Genomic DNA, 21,759 nt, shown 5'->3' with positions numbered 1-21,759 from the left:
CAAGGGCGTCGCCTCGAGGGCCAGAAGGACAACACGAGGGAAGGTGGGCTGGGGCCTGAACTAGGAACACAGGGTGCTACTCACCTCGGGAAGATGGGGTGGGGGGAGGTGTATGGGAATCGAGATGTCAGGGCCAAGGAGTTAACTTCTAATAATGGCAGGTCAAAGAGAGAGAGAGGTAGGCAGGAGAGGGAGTATACAGTTGTAGGTACTTGTAGGTTGAAGCCAGAGCTTCACTCACCTCCATGGACCCCCTTCACATTCTTTGGTTCTGGGGAGTGCAGGGAAGAGGAGGAAAAGCTGCTAATGAAGGCAACAGGTGCTGTGGAGCTAAAGCAAGAGACAGATTTGGAGGAAAAGATGAGCCCTAGTTTTCAGCAGTAAAGTCACTCCCTACCCCCAGACTCTCAGCATTCTGTATTCCCAAAACCAATCCGTTCTCCCTACTTGCTTCTTGAGGCACGAAGGGGCTGCTGTACTCAAAAACTGTACCTCTTGATTTGCCAAGCCTACAAGCCTCCCAGATAATACAGATTTCTTCCCTAAATTCTATATTTCAAATGCATGGTCCAGAACAACCACACCTACCACCCCACCCCCTGGCGGTGGGGAAGACCATCACAATATGCCCCTCTCACATGTAGGTTGGGCTATGCAGTGTGGTGAGCAAATGAGGTGGGCATAACATGCTCCCCAGTTATCCAAGTGGGACCAGTTGCTCTGAGATCCCTAACTGAGCAGCCAGCCAAACATCCTTCCAGGTTCCACAGTGCTTCCTTCTGCCCTTACCCTGTCTTTCTGTCTTTCCCCCCTCATTCTCCCTCCCTCCGCCTGGATTCCTGATCCATTCATTTCCATTCATTACAGAGACTCATTCATGCATGGGAGAGAAACACCTCCCAGCAGCAGAGTCTGAAGACAGACAGAGGGGGAGGGGCATGAAGGGGGAGGGAGCCAGAGGGAGAGGGAATGAAGAGAGAGTTGGGGGAGGAGTGGAAGTTAAGGGGCACAGCTAGCCTGGGGAAGGGGCTAAAAACTGCAAATACCGTATAGGATTCATCCCCTTGTTTCAAACCTTGGAGCCTGCAGTATGATGGGGCATCTGAGCCCCTTTGTCCAGGGCTGTTCCGAGGCAGGCTTTCCTCCTCTCTGCAGGGGAGAGGCTCCCTCACACAAGAGGAGGATTACACTGGCTCTGAGCTCAAGAGGCTGGAGTGAGGGACTGGGGGCGGGGCTGGGCCATCTGCACAGATAGGGACTCAGCACATGCTCTGAGCAGGAAAGGGTTAAAATTCTCCAGGCTAAAATTCCCTAGGCCTGGGACTTGCAGAGCTCCAGTGCTGGGGAAGGAGAAGATCATTGAGAGGAAGAGGATAGGGGTTGGTGGGGGGTGGGGGGGTGCTGATCCTAAGCTGCAGAGGAGTTTAGCATGAGGACTTAGAAGAAACCCCAGAATCAAGATTCATGGAAACAGACCTGGGAGGATGACCAGAAGTCATCTAGTCTACCTTTCTGCCTCATATAGAATAGTATCTGGTCAAGGCTAAATGAATGGTGGGTCTAACCTTTTTTTTTTTTTTTTTTTGCCTAAGAAAGGATATTTGAGATATAAAGAACTTCCTTACAATAGGCATCACAAAACTGAAATGGGTTACTGAGAAAGAAAAAGATGCAAGCATTACTTTGCCTAAGGATCTTTAATAGAAAAGAAGTGGGCCAGGAGTCAACCTGCCTGTCAGCAGAGAGAAAAGGCTCTGGAGGTCCAAGGCTTCTTTAACTTTTGATATTTAGTGGATGTGGTAAAACTCCATGAAGGGGCAGGTACCTGTTACATGTGGAATCTGGGCTACAGGATTATTATTAGCAGATGATTAATTAACAAAGTGTCCTTGTCCAAGGGTCACTAGATGACCTCCACTACCACTTAATATGTGTATTTCTGTAGCTTCAAATTAGGGCACCCACTCTCATCCTCTGGATCCTTTCCTGGGACTAAAAGCCTAGCCAGGCTTACTGAATAGTGTCACAAAAGGTGAATTAGAATAGGACTGAAGGGTACAAGGCTATTGTAGGCCTAGTCTGAACATTGATAACCCTACAACCTTTACTAAATCACTTAACCTCCCAGTTTACTCATCAGTAAAATAAGGGGATTGGACTAATTTATATTGTTAGCCCCTTCCTGCTCGAAAAAAGTTTGTGATTCTAAGTCACAGGACTCTTTTGGACCCCAGAGAGATGTTTAAACAAATGGTCATCCTTCAGTACCATGGAGAGTGCAGTGGGCTACCACAGAAGCCACTTGGGCCACCTCAGTACCATAGATAGAGCTATGAGGTGCTAGAGGGGCTGTTTGCCATTTTAGCATCACAGATACAACACAGAAAAGCTAGAGCATTTTTTTTTCGTTCCTATCTGAAAACCATAGAAAAAAACCCAGTGGTACCAGAGGGATTATTTTGGCCTTTTAGATGTCACTGAAAATAGAAAGAGCTAATAGAAAATAGATGTAACTAGAAGAATTTTAATTAGCTATAAGGAGCATCCTGACAGTTACAGTTTGTACATCCTGGAATGAGTTACTGAGGCATCATATTTGGGTCCATCACATTCTGTTGCTCTCCTGGGGATTCCCGGAACATCCTGGTGTACAGCCAATCTGGTATATTCAGAGGAAGCAGATGGTGGAGGCGTGGGGCGGGGGGGCTGGGAATACTGCATGGTCATAGCTGACTAACCTATGGGCACATACTCTCATTCTGAGAAGATTCTAGGGCCCCTAAAACTGTCTGTGGGATAGCAAGCAAAATCTCTTAGGAAGCTGGCCTCATATCTGAGGCAAGAAGAGTCAGAATAGGGCAAAGCTTCCTATCCCAAAACAAAACAACAATAAACCACTTTGCACATAGCAGTTTCCAGAACAGAAATAGAGTGATATACAAGAAGGCCCAAACTGAAGCTGAATTCCCCAGCAGGGAAAGTTTCCCCGGAAGGTGGCCTAAAATCAACAAAACTCACTGAGATACCTTCTTAGGCCCAATCAAGATCTCCTGAATCATCTCCGTATCAAACCAGGTTCCAGACACCTGATCCCATGATTTTTTCTCAGTAGGGGAAAGAACTGACAGGGACTGGGATACTATGAACTGCCTTGGAACCGAGGTCATGCATGTATTGCCCCTGGACAATAATCACAGAGTTTTCTATAGTCAGGCCTTAAACAACATCCTCGAGACTTGGCCAGACAGCAACACTGACCTACTTTCCACCCCCACTGGGAATCAGGGGTTATCTTGCCCTTATTTGGATTCTATAAGGATGTGGGGCCAAGGATAGGTATCAGAAACCTTTCAAAAGCAATGGGCCACTTATCCTTACATGCTGGGGCAGCTGGTAGGGAAGTGGGTGTGGACCACTAAACCTTACTCAGTAGAGAAGGATGGAATGGTTGGTGAAAAGACTTAGAAACAACAAGGACAGGTACATAGAAGTATTTGCTAAATGGACCACAAAGACTGTCCCTCAAGTCTTGTGATTCAAAAGTTTTTAGGGTCAAAGTGTAAGGAGCAAGGGTTCAGGACTTCTGGGGTCCAGTTGTAACTGCCTCTGGTCACCTCTAACACGACGGTTTTCCCTCTTGAGAATCCTACATCTCCCAAATCTGCTAACAATTATGATTACCACTGCACTAGATGGGGTTAAAAGGAAAGGGAGCTTCTAGGGCGGTCTACAGTCAAGACTACCTTGATCACACAGACACACCAGTAGTTCACTTTTATGGTCTCCTCTCCATGGCCCTCTGAACCTCACTGCTCAGATAGCTCCTCCTAACCCACTCCACTCTGCAGTTCACCAGCCTTTTTAGACTGAGATCTTGGTAAAGCCTCCTTCCCTCTGTCCTCACTCTCCTGAGTTGGGGACATGGAACCTCAGCCATGGACTTCAAAGGTACAGCAGGAGGCGAGAGGAAGGCACACCTGCTCACCTGCTGCCATCCCACCATGGGGAATCTTAACCCAGAGGCATGTCCTAATGCAACCCCTATTTTGATTTTGAAAGTTCTGGAGGACCTGGGTTTGGGAAAGAGGGGCATGTAGCCAGCCCTAAGTCCCTTTAAGTGGAGCTGACCCTAGAAAAGTCAGTCTTAGTACCCACGTGAGCCTCAGTCCTCAGACTGGGAGGTAGGGGTGATCAAGGAAGCCTCCGGGAAAATCCCCCTCCCAGAAATAGATTGCTAAGTAGGGTAGGACCTGCAATCCTGCCCGAGAGGTTTTTCCAGCAGCACCCCAGACCCCTCCCCAGGAAGATAAGCCAGAAGGACGATGGGGGGCAGGGTTGGGAGATAGGGAGGCCAAGGCTTAGCTACCCCCGGCCAGGAGAACAAAAGCTGAGTTACAGCCGCCTCCGCTGCTGCTGCCGCGGGCCGAGCTCTTTGTGACACTTTGTTTGGGACGCAAAGAGGGAAGCACCCCCCATTCTCTCCCCTCCCCCGCCACCCCGTGCTCCCAGAGAGTTTGGGCTCCTTCCCCCTCCCCCACCAGCCCTACCTGGGCCGGGGGTTGGGGGGTGCACATCCACTCAGGCTCGCGGCTCTGCCGCCCCTCACCCCCAGGTCCCTCGCGCCCTGCCTTCGGGCCCCTACAAAGACACCCGCCACCTCCCCCGCCACATCCCCCCCGTTGGCCCTTCCCTTTGGTGTCTGCTCCCCTAGCTCTTCCACCTGGCCCCCCCTCCTTTGGGGCCCCCCAGCTCTCCAGGCTTCCGAGGCCGCCACCCCCACCCCGCCCCCCCAGGAGCTCTGGGCGAAGTTTGCTTGGGGCCGAGCCGGCGCCCCTCCCCCGCCCCCGCCCCCTGCACCTGCTCCGAGCCGGGCGCGCTGAGCGGGCCCCCCCTCCGGGAGGGGGGAGGGGGCCGGGGGCGGGGGCCGGGTGGCGGACGGGGGGGCCCGGGAGTGGGGGGAACGGCTACTCACGAGCCCCGGGCGGGCGGCGGCGGAGCGGGCGGCGGCGGCGGCGGCGGCGGCGGGCGGCGGGCCGGCGGCGCGGGCGTCAGCGTTACGTGGGGCCGGGGGAGATGCGCCGGGCCCCGGCCCCCCCGCCCCCGGCCCGGCCCCCGCCCCCTCCCCGGTCCCCCGCCCCCGGCCCTGGCCCGCATTGTGTGCGGCGGGAGGCGGCCCGGCCATTAGCATGCGGGGGGCGGCGCGGCGGGGCTGGGAGCCGCGCGGGAGCCGGGCTCTGGCTCCGGGGACAGGGAGCTGGGGACCCCGGGAGCCGCGAGAGGCGGCCGCCAGGGGCGGGGTGCGGGCGGTTTGGAGACGGGGGGCGCTGTCGGAGGGAGGGAGGAAGGGAGGGAGCGGGGGTGGGGCGCACAGAGGATTCCAACAGGAGACTGGAAGAGATTTTGAAAGGTCATCTCGTCCTTCCCCCAGCCTCCAAGCAGCACTGCCCCTCCCTCCCTAAACCCGGACATACCAGGGAAGGAGTTGGCTCTGCCGCTCTTTCTGCCCCAACATGCACAGACTCGGGAAGTTCTTCCTGGGGTTTTATCTCAAAGCCTCTCCCTTACAATTTCTGTCTCTCTTTTGGGGGAGGAGGAGGGGCGATTATAGAGATAGTTAATGTCGGCCGTATAAGAAACATTATTAAAGTTACTCTTCGGTCCTTTCTGTTCTTGATAAACAATTCCTGCTCCTTCCTCTCGAATTCTATTTTCCATTCCTCAAGTCACTTTAATGGCTCTTCAATACAACAAATATTTACCGAGTGCTTACTAAGTGCCAGGCACTGGGCTCAGCGCTGTGAGGGATGAGAAAGAAGTGGTGCCTTCCTTCCAGGCGATTGTAGTGTAGACTACAAACTGGTAAGTAGTATACTCAGATTTAGTCAATATTTACTGAATGCCTGTTCACCTACCTAATAGTATATAATCTTTCCAATAACCCTCTATAATTAAATTAGTCCCCATTTACAAGTAAGAAAAATGAGGCTTCAGGAAGTCTGTTTCCCCAGTGGCCTGCAGGCTCGGGGATCCTCAGTGCAAGCCCAACATCTCACATCGCCACCAAATAAAATCAATGCACGTGGGAATTGAGGAGGAGTAGACACACAACAGTTTTCTGGATCTTTTTAAAACGTGACTCCCACTCCCTGGGAAAGAAAAGAGTAGATACAATGACCCGGCGATGTTGGCACAGCACTGATGGGGCAGTAGTGGCTTACAAAGGATCACTTGCCTCCCAGGACCCTGCCTCCCTCCTCGTACTAACTTCTAGAGTCTTCCGGCGCCGTCTCCTCTTATCGTCAACAACAAGAAATAATAATTAGTGATGATGATCATAGCCACTAACATTGAGCACTTGTGTGCCAGGTACTGGGCTAAGCTCTCTTCCATGCTGAAAGCAACCCCTTGAGACTGGCATTATTAACTTCCTTTTATAGATAAGGGAACAGAGAGATTAAGCAACTTGCCAAGGGCACCCAGTTAGATCTGGGATTTGTTTTGATCTATAGAGTATATTTGGGCCCAGCTGGTTGTGCTTCTGACTGTAGAAATGTGTCCCCAGCTTCCTTCTGAATAACACCTTTAGTGTATGGGCATCAGACTTATCAGTGTGACCTCATCAGCACCACTAATAGTTATTAAACACCCACCCTGAATCAACAACTCTTCACAGTCATATTGTTAGCCCCCTTTTATCAGTGAACAAACTGAGGTGCGAATATCTATCAGGACACACACAGTGGCCCACACCTGTAATCCCAGCAGTTTGGAAGGCCAAGGAGTGGGGATGGCTTGAGCCCAGGAGTTTGAGACCAGCTTAGGCAACATTGTGAGACGACCCTGTCTCTACAAAAAAATTTAAAAATTAGCCAGGCATGGTGGCATGTGCCTGTGATCCTAGCTACTTGGGAGGCTGAGGCAGGATGATCATTTGAGCCCAGAAAGTGTAGGCTACAGTGAGCCATGATCATGCCACTGCACTCCAGCCTGGGTGACAGTGAGCCCCTGTCTCAATAATAATAATAATATAATAATAATAATAATAATAATGTATCCAAGATCACACAGATGGAGAAGCAGCAGAGCTAAGATTCCAGCCCAGGTCTGTCTAGCTATGAGGCACCTTCTCTCTCAAAAATATTAATTGTTGCAATAGCATCCTTCCCAAGATTCACTATTTGAGGACCATGATATATATATATATATATATATATATATATATATATATATATCCAGTTGCAGGTTATCATTGAATCAAAAACAATCCCCAGCATAAACAGGCCCCCCCCCCCACACCCATCCATTGAGTCAGTGTTCAATTCAGAGTAAAACCTTCAAGAAAGAAGGGGAGGGAGACTGTCCAGAAAGTGAGAGGCAAGAAAGCCACTGGAATTCAACCTTACCTGGTCGGGGGCAAAGCTGCAAGTAGTAATGACAGGGGACCAATCCAGACAGAAAGTAGGATCTCTAGGGAAGGACAAATAATTTGAGGAGGAAGCCAAAGAAAGGAGTAAGATCCTATGGAAATGAAGGGGAATTGAGGTCCAGAGTGATAGTGTCCATGGGGATGAGGTAAGTGAAACCAGAAAAGGAACCCAGGATGGGCAGAAATGGGGGTAATGAGAAATGGGAACAGAGTGAGGTCGGGCTAGACATCTTGTGGAGTGAACTGAGGCCGGTATCTACTCAGGGCCACTCCCTAGATCCTTAGGCCTTCATAGAAACCTTTGCCCCACCACACCCCATCCCTGACAGCCTTTCTCTGCCAGGACAAGTTTGTCGTCTGCTCTGAGCTATCAAGCCCCTTAGGAGACCTAGGACCCAGCTGGGTCCCATCCCTTTGGAGTAGCTGCTTCAGACTAGGTAGGTGTGAGGACCTGGACCTCAAATCCCTGGATATTGGGAGTGGGCAGAGGTGTAGCTGAAAGATATGTTGTTGTATGTCCTGTCTCCTAATAGACAGAACCTACAATGCATATTTCCCAGCCTAGGAAGCACCTAATTCTTGGGGGCAAAGGAGCCATGGAAGATAGAGCTGGTGAGCAAGGGCAGGAGAGACACAGCCTTCGTCTGGAAAAGCTACAACACTGGGCGAGGCACAGGCAGAGTGGGCACCTCTTGGTGCTAGCGGTGAGGCCAGGCTACCCCATCCCAGGTCTCAGCATGTCCACTTCTACCCAATTCAATTCCATCCATCCATCCATCCATGTTAAGTGCGCACCTACCATGTGCCAGAAACTGGGCTAGGTTCTGAATGGGAGGAGGGTAGAGGAAAACATAGAAATAAACAAGGCAAGACCCTTAATCTCCCAAGTAGCTTCCATATTGTGGGGGAAAACATACAGGTAAGTAACTAAACTACAATATGAGGCAGAAAAAATTAAATGATACTTAATTTTTAATGATCACTTCCTTGCTCTGGGTTGACTGCTTTCCTCCACCCTGCATTCAATCCCATTTCCTGATCTCTAAAGAGGTAGGAGTTATGAGAAGGGAGGGAATCCCTGACAGTTCCTCCCCAATTACCCTGCCCTTACCCCCAGGTGAGCCAGCTATGGCTGGCAGTGGTTGTGGTGCCCCTTGCTGTCTCAGTCGCCTGCCTGAACTCTGATTGTCACATGGCCACAGCGCTGCCTCTTGGGCCTGGAGCCTCAGTAAGACCCACCACAAGGGAGGGTGGAAGATCCCAGGGCCCCTTCCTAATGGGACCAGAGCTCAACACTTGCCCTTCTCACCATTCAGGGTCTCCTCACTGGGACTGTCACTCTCGAGCTTCGCAGAGCACCCCGCCTCTGGAAGGTGAGAGGGAAGAGAATGCAGCACTGTCCTCCCACTCCCTAAAACAGACACCTACAACCCTCAGCCTAGGAAGTAAGTGGCTAAGTGTTGACTCATTCTCTCAGCTGTCACCACTGACTGGCCTCAATGACTGAGGAGGAAAGCAAAAAAGTTAGAGGGCTTATGGCCCTGTTTGGAGGCTGAGAAGCAGAAGCTGAGTTTTGTCTTCAGCTAGGCTGCAAGTGGGGATTGAGGTTGGAAGGGCTGGGCAGGGCTGAGCTGGCTCACTGGCAGGTGCGGGCCATGATGATATTCAACACCTTCAACTTGATCTTGGGTTTCATCGTGGTGGTGGTCGAGGTGATGAAGACAGCCTTGGGGCCTGCCCCAACTGCCTCCTCCCAGGTACTGGTGAATGAAGGAGAAGGTGGGAGGATAAGGAGGCAAGAGGAGGTGGCAAAGGAAAAGAGCAGGGGCAAACAGGAGCGGGGGTCCCTGCATTCTCAGCCCTGTCTACCTGCAGTATGCTGGCTTGCTGGTGCTGGAACTCAGTGCTGAGGCCTTCACCCTAGGGGCAGTGCTGGTCTCGGTGCACGCCCTATTCTTGCTGAGCCAGAGGAAACCAGGATGCTGCAGGAGCCAGAGTCTGCACTATCAAGAGCTGCAGGAGGTATGGGGGCAGGGAAGAAAGCATGAATAGCTAGCTGCCAACTAATTTTTCCACTGGCTATCCTGGTCAGTGGCCCTTAAGGGAAAACAATGGGGCAGGAGAGAAAAGAAGAGGTCCTAGAATGAAACTGATTGGCTTTCTCTGGCTTTGAACATTTCTCCCCTAACAGTGGGTAAGAGGGAATTGGGAATCCAAATAGTTGAGGTTAAAAGAGTGGGAAAGCATTAGGAAGCTGCCTAAATATTGGCAGGACTATGGGAAATAGGATAAAAAATTGGGCAGGAGGAAGCAGTTGTTTCTGTCTGGGGTTTCTCCTTTCTCACCTCTACAATTTGCTCACACCTGTCTCTGGTTTTCAGGGCTTCTCTGAGTTGGAAGAGGTTCCTGGTTTGGAGAATGGTCCCACGGTGGCCAGCACAGGAGCAAATGAGAGAGCGGGACAGCGGGAACAGAGACGTGCTGCTCTCCTTCCACCCTGAGAGAATGCTCTCCAGACATTCCTGCATCCCACCCCACCAAACTCAGAAGATTGCTGGGATCCTTGGAGTCCAATAGGAAGTCCGGGAGTGCCTTCACTTTTCACTCAGGGCAGGCCCTTTTTTCGTTCCTTCCCTGTTAGGGGAAGATACACCTGGACGAGACTATATCCTTACCTCACCACCCTGAAAAGCTGCTTTCTCCCTTCCATCTATATCCTCTCTTCCTGTCACCTCCCCATAAAGCTTCACATCTGCCTCATCGCACTTTTATTTTCTGTCCACCTTTCATAATCCCATCCACTCCAAATCCCGGACCCTGCACACGCCAACTCCCTGAATCCAATTCAGGAGTGCCCCAGTTCCCCTTTCGATCCGTCTCCTTTCTACTCTAGCGGAGACTACAAGTCCCAGGATGCCCCGCTAGCCCGTGACCGGCTAGGAAATAAAGAGCCTTCTCTCCGCGGTAGGGGCGCTGTTGGAAGTGCTGAGTGACGCGAGGCGGGGAAGTCGGGGCCTAGCCTAGCGCTTTCTCGGACGCGACCACTGGACCCGCGTTCGGGGAGGAGCGGGGCGGGCCGTCCTGCACTGGCGTGCCGCTCCCCCAGCCACTGCAATAGAGAGCTGGATCTGGGTCCCCAGCCCTGCGCTGGCAGCTTCAGAGACTGGCGAGGGCTCGAGGCTGACGCTTGGCAGAGCTGGGGCTTCCCAGATGCTGTCGCCGCACCCCCTCGCAGGAGGGCCCAGGTCCGAAGTCCTGAGACTTGGAGCGCGCGCGAGAAAGGGGTTGGAGATGATGAGTCAGAAGCGCGGGGCCTTTCTCGTCCCCTCCCCTAGGGCCTGGGCGCTGAAGATGGACAGGCTCGCTGGGCAGGCGGGTAGATAGGGCAGGCAGAGGGAGGGACGCTGCGACCTGCGTCTCTCCTTAACGCTTTCCCGCCTCTTGCGAGCACGCCGGTGTAACGAGCCCGCCCGCCGCCACCCTTTATCTCCAACGCGGGAGCTGGACTGCGCAGGCTCGGCCTCTGGGCTGACCCGCCGACCTTTGATCTCGGCTGCGGTCGGGTTGCTGAAGTTCTGGCTGCGTGCACCCCACCGTTTACGACCTTTGCAAGTGTGCAAAGATGTCAGGCTCGCTTGGGCTTGGGAAAAGCCCAGGAGAACTGGGAGTCCCAATAGCAGCAGCAGCTGGGCAGCTTGCTGGCCTCAAGAAACTAGAAATTGACCACAGCTGGAGTACCAAGAGAACTCACCCCAAATTCACATAGTGCCCGGGATGGCTGTTCGCCTCACACTCATTTTTGTTCCCACTTGAGAAGGCTTCTTTCCCTAGAGAATGCTGCTTCTCCCGGCCTAGCCAGGGTCAGGCAACAGTGAGGATAGAGCGCAGCCTGGCTGCCTTGCCTTGACATTGCAGTGGTGCCCGCTGCAGCTCCTTTCTGTTTGTGACACCTTGGAAGAGTGGTAATAATCTTCCTATGACAAGGTTAAGTGTGAGTACTAGTGGGTGGGGACAGTTCCGGGATCAGGCTCTGGAATGGAGAAAAGATCTAGGCCTTCTGCACTTCTTCCTCTCCCCCAGTCTAACTGCCAGAATAATGGAGAGCTCATGCGTGCAGGGCCGAGAAAAGAATAATTTTCTTGAAAGTCAGAAGGTGGTGGTAGATGAGGAAGCTGAGGGAAGAAAATTAACAATTTGTTCTGTTTTCCAGGTTTTAGTGATGTGATCAGATTAGATATTGCATTCTAGTTCCAGAGAAGCTTGATGACCATGGAAATTAACCTCTATCAGTCAGATTAGGCTAGGCTCTGCTGTGGTAAATGCCAAAACCACAGTGGCTTAAAACCACAAAGGTTTATTTCTCATACTACGTGTCCAAAGTAGGCTGGCAAAGAGTTCTGTTCATTGCAAATGTTTCCTCCCAAGCTCATGGAGCGCCACCATTTTGAGATCCTACCCTGTCCCTATGAAGGTTAAGGTTACCCGCCCCGCCCCCCGCCTCAGAATGTGAAGTAAGCATGAAGAATTGTTCATGGACTCTTAAATGCTGCCCTGAAGTGATACATTCATGCCACTTCCACCCATTCAATGGCCAAAGCAAGTCATATAGCCACACCCAACTTAAGGAAGGCCAGAAGGGCAATGCCTGCAAGGAGAGGGGAAGCAGAAATACTTCATTAAAAGAAACATAGTTGGCCGGGCTTGGTGGTTCACGCCTGTAATCCCAGCACTTTGGGAGACCAAGATGGGTGGATCACCTGAGGTCAGGAGTTCAAGACCAGCTTGACCAACATGGTGGCCGTCTCTATTAAAAATACAAAAATTAGGCCGGCATGGTGGTGGGTGCCTGTAATCCCAGCTACTCGGGAGTTCGAGACAGGAGAATTGCTTGAACCCAGGAGGCAGAGGTTGCAGTGAGCCAAGATCGCACCACTGCACTCCAGCCTGGGAGACAAAGCGAGACTCTGTCTCAAAAAGAAAAAAAAGAAATGGAATTAATAATTTGTGGTGATTTTTGAACAGCTTAGCAGTTGAAATTTATCTGTTCCAGCAGTTATGCCCATACTTACTTCCTTGGTTTGATTTCATGAACCCCTAAGTTCTTACTAGAAATTTTTCCTCAAAAAAATAATAGGAGTGGGACTCAGGAAACCTAGATTCTAATTCTGTTGCTTGGGCAAGTCAAACCTCTCTGAACTACATTTTATGCACTTGGAGGTTATGGTAATATTTATTCTCTCTACCTTACTGGAGTATCAAGGCTAAAATAAAATCACACAAGGAAAAGTACTTTAAAACTATAAACCACTTCAGGGGTTGAAAATAAATTGCTTGTAGAGGTAAGAAGTAGTTTAAATGATAATTTCTTAAAACTCAAGAGCCAGTTCAGCTATAGTTCTTCAATCATCAGTCTGCATTAGATAAACATAGTAGGAATTTAGGTTTTGAATATATGTTACAGTTCATGTAGACCTTGGAAAGTCCAAGAGACTTAAATATTAAATTCCTAAAACCTTTCTGATAAAACCTTTTTCATCATATCCCTCTAGGGCATTGGTTCTCAGAGAAAGGTCATTTTGTTCCCCAGAGGATATTTTGCAAGGTCTGGAGACATATTTGTTAGTCACAACTGAGGAGTGGGGGAGGTGGGAATATGTAACAATGGAAGGCGCAGTAGATGAGAAGTCAGATTTGGTATTTAGTTCCAGTGCTGCTAATGCCGCTTTCCTGTGCATTATCCTCTGCCAGCTGCAAGCAAAGACTATTTGAGACTTGTCCTGTGTTCCTTATTATTCCCCCTCCACACTGCCTATTGCCACAGTCCCGGGCTGCTCCATGACAGCGTTCTGCTTTGCTGCAGTGATTCCCAGCAACCACTGTATCTGCCTCTTTCTTCATCAGTTTGGCAGCCTCTGTGGAGGCCACTCATTTTACTTGAATAGGAACTTCACTGAAAGAAGAAACTGACAAGGTTTCTGCTGACGTCAGTTTTTAAAGGCCGTGACCCCTATCCTTTTAAACATTAAAGAAATCCAGTTCATGATATGTGGCTTCATATGCAGCTGTGGCACATTGGTGGTCGGGAAATTCTCCATGTGAATACATTTTACCCTCATTTCTGTGAAATTCTGTCGTTTATTCTGGCTTTTAATACGTGATTATAGACAACTGACAGTATTTCACAAATGAACTCTTTTCCGTTTCTGAATCTGCCTTTTGGCAAGATGGCTCAGGTTTCGTGTCCAGGGCTGTGTCCTCTGCTGCCATCTCGTGGCCTCTTGGCTGCCCAGGTTGAGGTCTCACAAAGCGCCTTTCCTAAGGTAATGGCGTTTGGCAGTGGCTTAGTTGGGGAAAGACTCTCCTCTCCATGGTGTGGGGCGCTCCCCAAGTTCCTCCTCTGCAATGGGCCCCTGAGGGCAGCAGCACACTCTGCCTGGCTGGAAACCTGAGCCTCACAATGAGGCAGGAGGCAGAGGGCCCCTCCTGGTCTTCTGCAAACTGTTGGGCCTCTGTGTCTGTTATGCAGTCCTGGCCAGGAGCCACCACATTCAGTGAACCCAACTACCCAGGGGTAATTGAAGCTGACCGCGCCTGCTTGGCCTGAAGAATGCAGTCTCTTGCCCCTTGCCACCTGGGACTGGGATGCTCTTAATTTCAGTAAGAAATGAAGAGTCTCCCATCAGGTTTCTGGATTCTAGGCCCACACAAAATGGGTCTAGACAAGAAAACAGAAGGGTGTGTGGCTCTGTGTCCACACCCTTCATCCTGGCGGGCCCAGCCAGTGCTGCCTCAAATTTGACATTTGATTGATGGACTGGCGGGACAGTGGCAGTGGTGTTGTCGCTGAGTCACTGTGTTTCCTATAAATATGACAAGATCTATGTACTACAGTGATCAGAGGTCCATCTGCAGGGAACTGGGAATGTGAGAGACTGCCCTGACCTGGGCTGCTGCTGCTGGTGACTAAGCAGTGAGCACAGGAGGGAAGGCAGGAAAATGTTTTTAGTTGCTATTTTTTTCATTGTGATAACATGTATGTGTACATATATATGTACACACACACACACATATATATAACTATATATATACCTATATAGTTAAAATCTTCCCATTGCTAACACAAATTCGTACAACTTTCCCCTAGTTGTTAGCCGCCTCTCCTGACTCCACCCAGCTCCCATAACCCCTAATCCCAGCCTTCTCAAAAAAAATGAGGAGGAAGAGAGGAGGAGGGGAAGGAGAAAGGAAAGGAGGAGGAGGTGGAAGAAGAAGAAGACTGCTTTTGGTGTTTGCTTTAACCTGATGTCCCCTTTATAATAATTCAGAAGGAAAGGCCTGCTCATATAATTTCCTAGGGCCTCAGGCCAGAGACAGCCATACTTACAGGTAAATTGCTAGTAGGCTGGCTTCTCCTTAAAATTCAGATGCCATTTACTATCATCTTCTGTTTCTTTTATGTTTTTCCTTGTTTGCCTATTTTTCTTTTTGCTGACTTATTTCATTTATATTTTGTGTTGCCTATTTTTCTTGGTGCCACTTAGCATCTGAATCTTTGGTTTATTTTTCTTATCAGAAGCTTTTCCTAATTTCTGTCCAGAGTTAATGAATTTTCTTTGTTGATTCTTGACAGCTTCCCCTTGCCATTATAAAGTTTTCTTGTTTTTACCCGAGTCCAAACTACGAAAATATAATTTTATTTGCTTTGCCTCGTTATGTGCTCTCTTTATATAGAAAGAAAATGCTATGTGCTCGCTCTTATTCCTTTTTTTTTGGAGACAGGGTCTGGCTCTGTTGCCTCAGGCTGGAGTGCAGTAGTGCGACCTTGGCTCATAACCTCCGCATCCTGGGCTCAAGCCATCTTCCCACTTCAGCCTCCCAAGTAGCTGGGACTACAGATGTGTGCCACTACATCTGTCTAATTTTTGTATTTTTTGTAGAGAAGAGGTTTCACCATGTTGCCCAGGCTGGTCTCCAACTCCTGAGCTCAAGCAATCCACCCAACCAAGCCTCCCAAAGTGCTGGAATTACAGGCATGAACCACCGCGCCCAGCCCACTCTTATTCTTTATGTAAAGCTAAAGTCATAGCACAGAAGAAAGAGAATTTATGCTTTTATAAGCCTCAAAGATAATTATGATGAAAAGAAATTGTTCTTTGCATAACTAAGAAGTGAAACTGGGTCCAGTATAGAGGCCAATTTTAGACTGAAAAATAGAAACTGAACACCTTTCAAAAGATGAAATGCTTTCAAGTTGGGCTCTCAGCCTGTGGATATGTTAGAGCTGTTTTGTGCAATAAACTTTCTCATGCAATGACAGGTTATTGAAGCAAATATTCAAATATCAGCTGAGTGGTTGAATTAGATAACTTTTAATTTCTCTGCCAACACTCAGATTACATTGGCTTTTCAGCGGTGGTGATGTTTTTTAATTGACCCATTCATACTCTCCAATGTCTGGCCCTGGACAAAATTGTAAAGTAAGATGCTGGTATTCCTCTAGTCCCTAGAACCGAATGTATCCATCTTGGCACTATTGATATTTGGACCAGATAATTCTTTTTTATGGAAGACTGGTGCATTGTAGAATGCTAAGCAGCAACCCTGGGCCCTACCTACTTGATGTCGGTAGCACCCCTCCCTCCAGTTGTGACAACCAAAAATATCTCTACACATTGCCAGATGTCTCCTGGGAAGCAAAATTACTTCTTTCTTTGAAAAACAATGCCTTAGAAGGATATGATAAGAAAGGTTTTAAGAACTTAATGTCTAATTTCTCAAGATCTTTGTATTTAAAAAGACCTACGAAGATCTACCATAACCAAACAGCACATCCAAAATCTGAATTCTTGCCCTAGCTTTTGCCCCCTACCCCATTTTTCTGAATTTTCTGTGTTGTATCATTGTAACCACATCAGGCCAATCTGGTTCAACTTTTATGTAGCAAAGTTGTAAGTTATTTCTCGGTTGCCATGGACCCCAGGTTGAAAGTCATGTAACCTGAGCATGCCCAGATGAACACATGTTCTACCACGGGGGAAACCTGAGTGCTCAGACCAAGAAGGGTGGGGAGGACTGAATTGAGAAGCACTCACCGCATAGCGGGATCCAGAATCCAATCAGATGAGCTCTGGCATCACCCCATTGCAGGATCCAGTCATATCATGCCTCCTGGCATCATGTCATTGCAAAATGCAATCAGATCACACCTCATTACCCTATGCTTATAAAATCCAACCCAACCCCCAGCTCAGAGAGACAGGTTTGAGCATTTCCTCTTATCTCCTTGGCAGTTAAATCATGTTGCTTCCCTGCTTAAAAGCTTTTCGGTCCTCCCCATTGCCCACAAGCTTAAGTCCAAGCATTTTAAAATGGTGCGTGGACCTCTGTGATTTGGCTCCTTCCCACTCTTCGGCATCATCTCCCATGTCCCCGTCTTGCACTTCATGATTTGGTGATAGCAGTTTGAGGGAGGTAGCATTGATACTTTTTTTTCCTTACCAGAGCTCTCTATTTCATCTGTTATTTCAGTCTCAGAGTACATTCAGCATAGTGCTGCATTAGGACAGCATACAAAGGGATCAGTATCACTTCCCAACTCTGTTAACTCTTCCAATGAAGACACGCAAGGATAATGCTCTTTTAACATACCTGGCAATTTTAAAGTTTTATGTTGACATTGAGAACATCTCACTGGTATTTAAAACTTCAGCTCTTTAGATGTATAATTTGTTTAATCAAATTGCACCTTCTTTTTTACACTTTGCAAGTATGGCATAGTAAATACATTATATTTAATTAAGCAACTTGCCCTAGTTTCTGTATTGGGGATTTTAACATCATTGGTTGGATCTTTTGTTTTGTCATCTTGCTATTTTTCAGAATATTGAAATAGCACATTTCCATGATGTCTGTTCTCTTCAGTGCTTGTGGAAGCATACAAAAAAATATGACGTCTATTCCCCATTTCTGGTTTTCCTGACTCTAGATTAACAGTTGTATCTTCAGTGTTGACTTCTTGGACTTGTTCCTTGGTTGCACAAGCCTCCTCAATATTTTCTCCAAAATTGACATTTTCTTAACTCTTTATTGGTAGAATATCTACAATTGTGTGTCGCATCTCTTCAATAGGTTGAGCCCCTGCCAGAATGGCCTTCTTACAGATTGCAAGAATACTTTCAATAGGACTTGGGGTTGGTTCAGTATGTACAAGACATATTCAATATTTTACAAGATTTTTGGCATCTGGAATATTTTTAATCAGATTGTTCAGTGTGACCAGTATTTCTTCTTCTGGGCATCCTTCATTAGGTTTAGGCATTCAGAAAATGTGTTGCTTACCTTTTCTGTAAATAATTTTTGTTCATCTTCTGCCATGGTAGTCCAAAAGGACCCAACTGGTTTTTCATTTTGTTCTTAAGGCTCACACTAGGTAACTATTCAGTTAGGAGGCCTTTTCAGCACTCTTTCTTTGCCAGCTTTCCACTCATTCAGATGAGCTTTTCTCTCTTCCTAGTTTTCCTTGGATTGAGTTGATCTACCATCAGCAGTTGGTTTTGCTATAGTATGTCTTCACTGGTCAATAGGTTTTGATTTTTCTATCAGTTTGGCATTAGAAGATGAAGCACGAGTGGGGGCGGTGGCTCACACCTGTAATCCCAGGACTTTGGGAGGCTGAGGTAGGAGGATCCCTTGAGACCAGGAGTTCAAGACCAGCCTGGCCGACATAATGAGACCCTGTCTGTAAAAAAATTGTTGTTGTTGTTGTTGTTGTTTGAGATGGAGTTTCACTCTTGTTGCCCAGTCTAGAGTGCAACAGCGCAATCTCAGTTCACTGCAACTTCCGCCTCCCAGGTTCAAGCGACTCTCCTGCCTCAGCTTCCCAAGTAGCTGGGATTTCAGGCTCCTGACACCATGCCCAGCTAATTTTTGTATTTTTAGTAGAGACGGGGTTTCATCATGTTGGCCAAGCTGGTCCCGAACTCCTGGCCTCAGGTGATCCACCCACCTCGGCCTCCCAAAGTGCTTGGATTATAGGTGTGAGCCACCGTGGCTGGCTTAAAAAATAAGAGAAGCAGACAATAAGAGAAGCAGGCCTGGCGACGATTTCACATGCTATGCTCCTTTTTTTTTTTTTTCTTTTTAAAACTTTCTTTATTTTGGCAACCACTTGTCCAATAGATCAGATGCCATGCTTCTTGATTGTGCCTTATTTCTTTTCTATGTCCTGAGAAGAACTGGTTTTGACCCTAGATAAAACTGTTTTTGATTGTAATAATTCTTTTTTATGAGACCTTTTCCTGATTGTAAATAAGGCTGAGATTCTACTGATGCCTTCTTTCGCAGTGTCCTGGGTATTGTTGGATGACTTCTAATAAGAGATCACACAAACTTAGCACTACATTTGGTGTATCCCAAGTTAAATTTAGTGTAACCCAGGGTCCTTGCACACACTGCGAACAAGTACACACTGTTGCACCTTGAGTTTTTGTTGTTTCAAAAAGTTCCAGGAAGATGAAAAACAAAACCCATTCGATCCAGAGATGCCCTCTGAATTGGAGATGAATTTGACAAACTCCCCACATTACCATACAAAAAGTCCTACCCAAGGAGGAGTTTTTTTGCCACTTTCTATATATGTGATATATGAAGAAGCATGATTGATGACTTTACTCCACCTCTACATACGATGACTCAGCTAAGTAGCCCAATACAAGCCCTGTTTTTAGCTTTGTTCCGAGAGGAGGTGCTTTGGGAATTATCCCCAGTATTCTCCTTACTTGTTGCAAGTAATGAAATCCCCTTGTTAAATTTTCCTTGGTTGTGGTCATTGGACTGTCACTGGCCAAGCGACCAACTCACCCATTGTGTGGTAACAGTAGCAGTTATATTTGAGACTCTATTACTTTTCACTGTTATCCTGCTGGTGTTTATAAGCTGAGGCTCTGTGGCTTTAGGAATAGTAATTGAAAATTTCTTTGTTGCTGCAGAACTCTCATCTTTGACTTGTAGAGGTTTTCTAAATGAATTAAACTTAGACTGAACAATTTGGCCTCAATAAGATTCCATCATAGACTTCTTGGGCGTGTCAGCCTCTTGCTTTTGTTTTTCTGCAATCATTTGTTTCTGTTTACTATTATTGTTAAGGTGAAATGTCTTACATTAATGTCATATGTTGACATTGGGGGTCATCTTCAGTTGGTAACAACTTCAGAGTTTGATTATTATCCTCAAATTTATGTGTGACAATTACTATAGTTGAATTGGTCAGTTCATTAGAAGGTTTTAAAGGAATACAATTTTTACCACCATTGTATTATTTTTGCTTCTCATGAGTCTGTTGACATTTTCTTTACCAGCCATTTCTGACTTAAGTTTCAAAATATTTGTCTCTTCTTGGAACTGGTCCTCAAATATCACCACTCTCTGGCCTCTATTGAGGTTACACAGCTTTGGTAGGCAACTTACAGATTCCAGCCCAGGTCCTTATCATTCTCAGTTGAAAAAAGCCTGGACGCTATCTGATTTTCCTGTTTGTATCAAAAACTGTTTTTCTTCTTAACAGATGTTTCTTGAGTCTTTGTCTAATTCGCTCTTTGAACATGAATTGGGCCTTGGAGGCCACTGCAGGTCTTGGGACATGGCTTGGGTATTTGTCACAGCCTGAGGTGAGGGATGCACCTCCAGCTTTGACTGCAGATGTAGGACTCTTTCAGGCCACAACCAGTGAACACCGCCTAATTTTTTTTCTTGTGTAGTGAAAATCACAATTCAATATTGGGTTCCACCCATTTTGCTTTGACTCACACTGTTTCCTTAGTGCTACTCAGCAATTAGTGAAATGATCTCTGGTACTGCACAAAATATGAAATGCTTCAAGAATTTGCATGTCATCCTTGCTCACAGGCCCTGCTAATCTTCTCTGTACTGTTTCAATCTTAGCATATGTGCTACTGAAGCAAGCACTAAATTATTAATTAATATGTATGGCAGACTCCTCCATCTCATCCTTGTGCTTCATTCTCTCCCTCTCCTTTTGTGTGTGTGTGTGTGTGTGTGTGTGTGTGTTCTTTTTTATTATCCCAAGGATGATGATGATGACAGCACTGACTCAGTGATGGGCTGGGTGAGGGTCAGGGCTGTTTGTTGCACACATTAGTGAGATGTCAATAAAAAAACTGTTCCCGGGCTAAACTGAGGGTCGGGCTGCTATTTTTCCGGGCCTAATAATGACATGCAGATGAACTGGGTAGGAAGAGAATTGTTTGTTTGTTTTTTGAGATAGAGTCTCAGTCTGTCACCCAGCTGGAGTGCAATGGCATGATCTTGGCTTACTGCAACCTCTGCCTCCCAGGTTCAAGCAATTCTCCTGCCTCAGCCTCCTGCGTAGCTAGGATTACAGGCACCCACCATCACACCCGGCCAATTTTTTTGTATTTTTAGTAGAGACAGGGTTTCACCATGTTGGCCAGGCTCGTCTTGAACTCCTGACCTCAGGTGATCCACCCACTTAGGCCTCCCAAAGTGCTGGGATTACAGGCGTGAGCCACCCTGCCCAGCCAGTGGAAGAGAGTTTTATTTCTGTAACCAGTTACAGGGAGAAGGCCTGGAAATTATCACCAGACCGACTCAAAATTATAGAGTTTTCCAGAGCTTACATACCTTCTAAGCTATATGTCTGTGTGTAAGTGCGCATTCGTCTAAACACATAAGTGATTTACTTCTTTTAATCTATAACTAAAGTCTGAGTCCTGAAGACTTTCCTCTGAAGCCTCAGTAAATTAGATTACTTAACTAAATGGGTCCAGGTCTTGGGGTGATTACCCTTAGCTTGTCTCCTACTAAATCACCGAGGCTTGGGGAGTTCTTTCAGACATCCAAAAAACTTGTTTGTGGAGGCCTGGGGAGTTTCTTCAGACCCCCATTTAAACTTGTTTAATCTTACGTGGGTCCTGTTAAGAATTCCTTTATTTTGTCATGCTTTAAGGCCTGGGAAAGGCCTAGGCAAAACATTCCAGCCTTTGTATAAGGGCACTGGCTTTTTTTAGTTTATAATATTTAACTAAACCAATCAGTCAGTACTGAAACAGTTGTGATGGAGGCCTGCATTAGTGAGACCTGGCCTGCCACAAACGAAACCACTAGCGGGAAGTCAAAGTCATATGATGTCAGAATAATTGAGTCAAAAATTCTACTTTAGCATATATATTTCTTACTTCCATGCCTTATTTAGGCTGTTGTATCCAGTCCTAGCCCACACCTGTCCGTCAGGACTCCCTCTGCTCAGTACTCACCCACTTTGGGAAGCTTCCCTTGGCCTCTGTGGCCACCATCAT

The 21,759-nt window shown here is 47.5% G+C and overlaps 2 protein-coding genes, 1 non-coding gene and 1 pseudogene across 11 annotated transcripts in view; 1 reads left to right on the top strand and 3 right to left on the bottom strand.

Annotated features, from left to right (window-relative positions):
• The window catches only part of ZNF219 (zinc finger protein 219), a 14,663-nt gene extending 3,292 nt beyond the window's left edge, over positions 1-11,371 (bottom strand). Inside the window, exons 1-2 of one of the 9 annotated variants that reach the window (XM_003260620.3) lie at positions 11,178-11,371; positions 242-330 (exon numbers count right to left, since the gene is read on the bottom strand). In XM_003260620.3, coding sequence (XP_003260668.1) covers positions 242-247 — 6 coding nt within the window. In that variant the 5' untranslated portion in view covers positions 248-330; positions 11,178-11,371. Of the gene's footprint in view, positions 1-241; positions 956-1,046; positions 1,192-4,972; positions 5,406-5,471; positions 5,671-9,771; positions 10,249-11,177 lie in introns of those variants that run through there. The other 8 variants (XM_030802498.1, XM_003260619.4, XM_030802496.1 and 5 more) reach the window with 8 other exon arrangements.
• On the top strand, positions 5,598-10,391 carry TMEM253 (transmembrane protein 253). Its single transcript, XM_003260643.2, has 8 exons — positions 5,598-5,859; positions 7,756-7,863; positions 7,987-8,130; positions 8,544-8,654; positions 8,743-8,799; positions 9,073-9,183; positions 9,302-9,448; positions 9,808-10,391. Exons 3-8 carry the CDS (start codon positions 8,023-8,025, stop codon positions 9,925-9,927), a joined length of 654 nt encoding a protein of 217 aa, XP_003260691.1. The 5' UTR covers positions 5,598-5,859; positions 7,756-7,863; positions 7,987-8,022; the 3' UTR covers positions 9,928-10,391.
• Positions 10,726-21,759, bottom strand: LOC100593542 (annotated as a pseudogene).
• LOC115832542 lies at positions 20,283-20,389 on the bottom strand. Its single transcript, XR_004028074.1, has one exon. It is a non-coding gene; the product is annotated as a U6 spliceosomal RNA (small nuclear RNA).

Source organism: Nomascus leucogenys, chromosome 22a (assembly GCF_006542625.1).
Source record: "Nomascus leucogenys isolate Asia chromosome 22a, Asia_NLE_v1, whole genome shotgun sequence".
Taxonomy (NCBI): Eukaryota; Metazoa; Chordata; class Mammalia; order Primates; family Hylobatidae; genus Nomascus; species Nomascus leucogenys.
The sequence above is the reverse complement of the archived record's forward strand: the minus strand, read 5'-3'. Positions and strand labels throughout refer to the sequence as shown.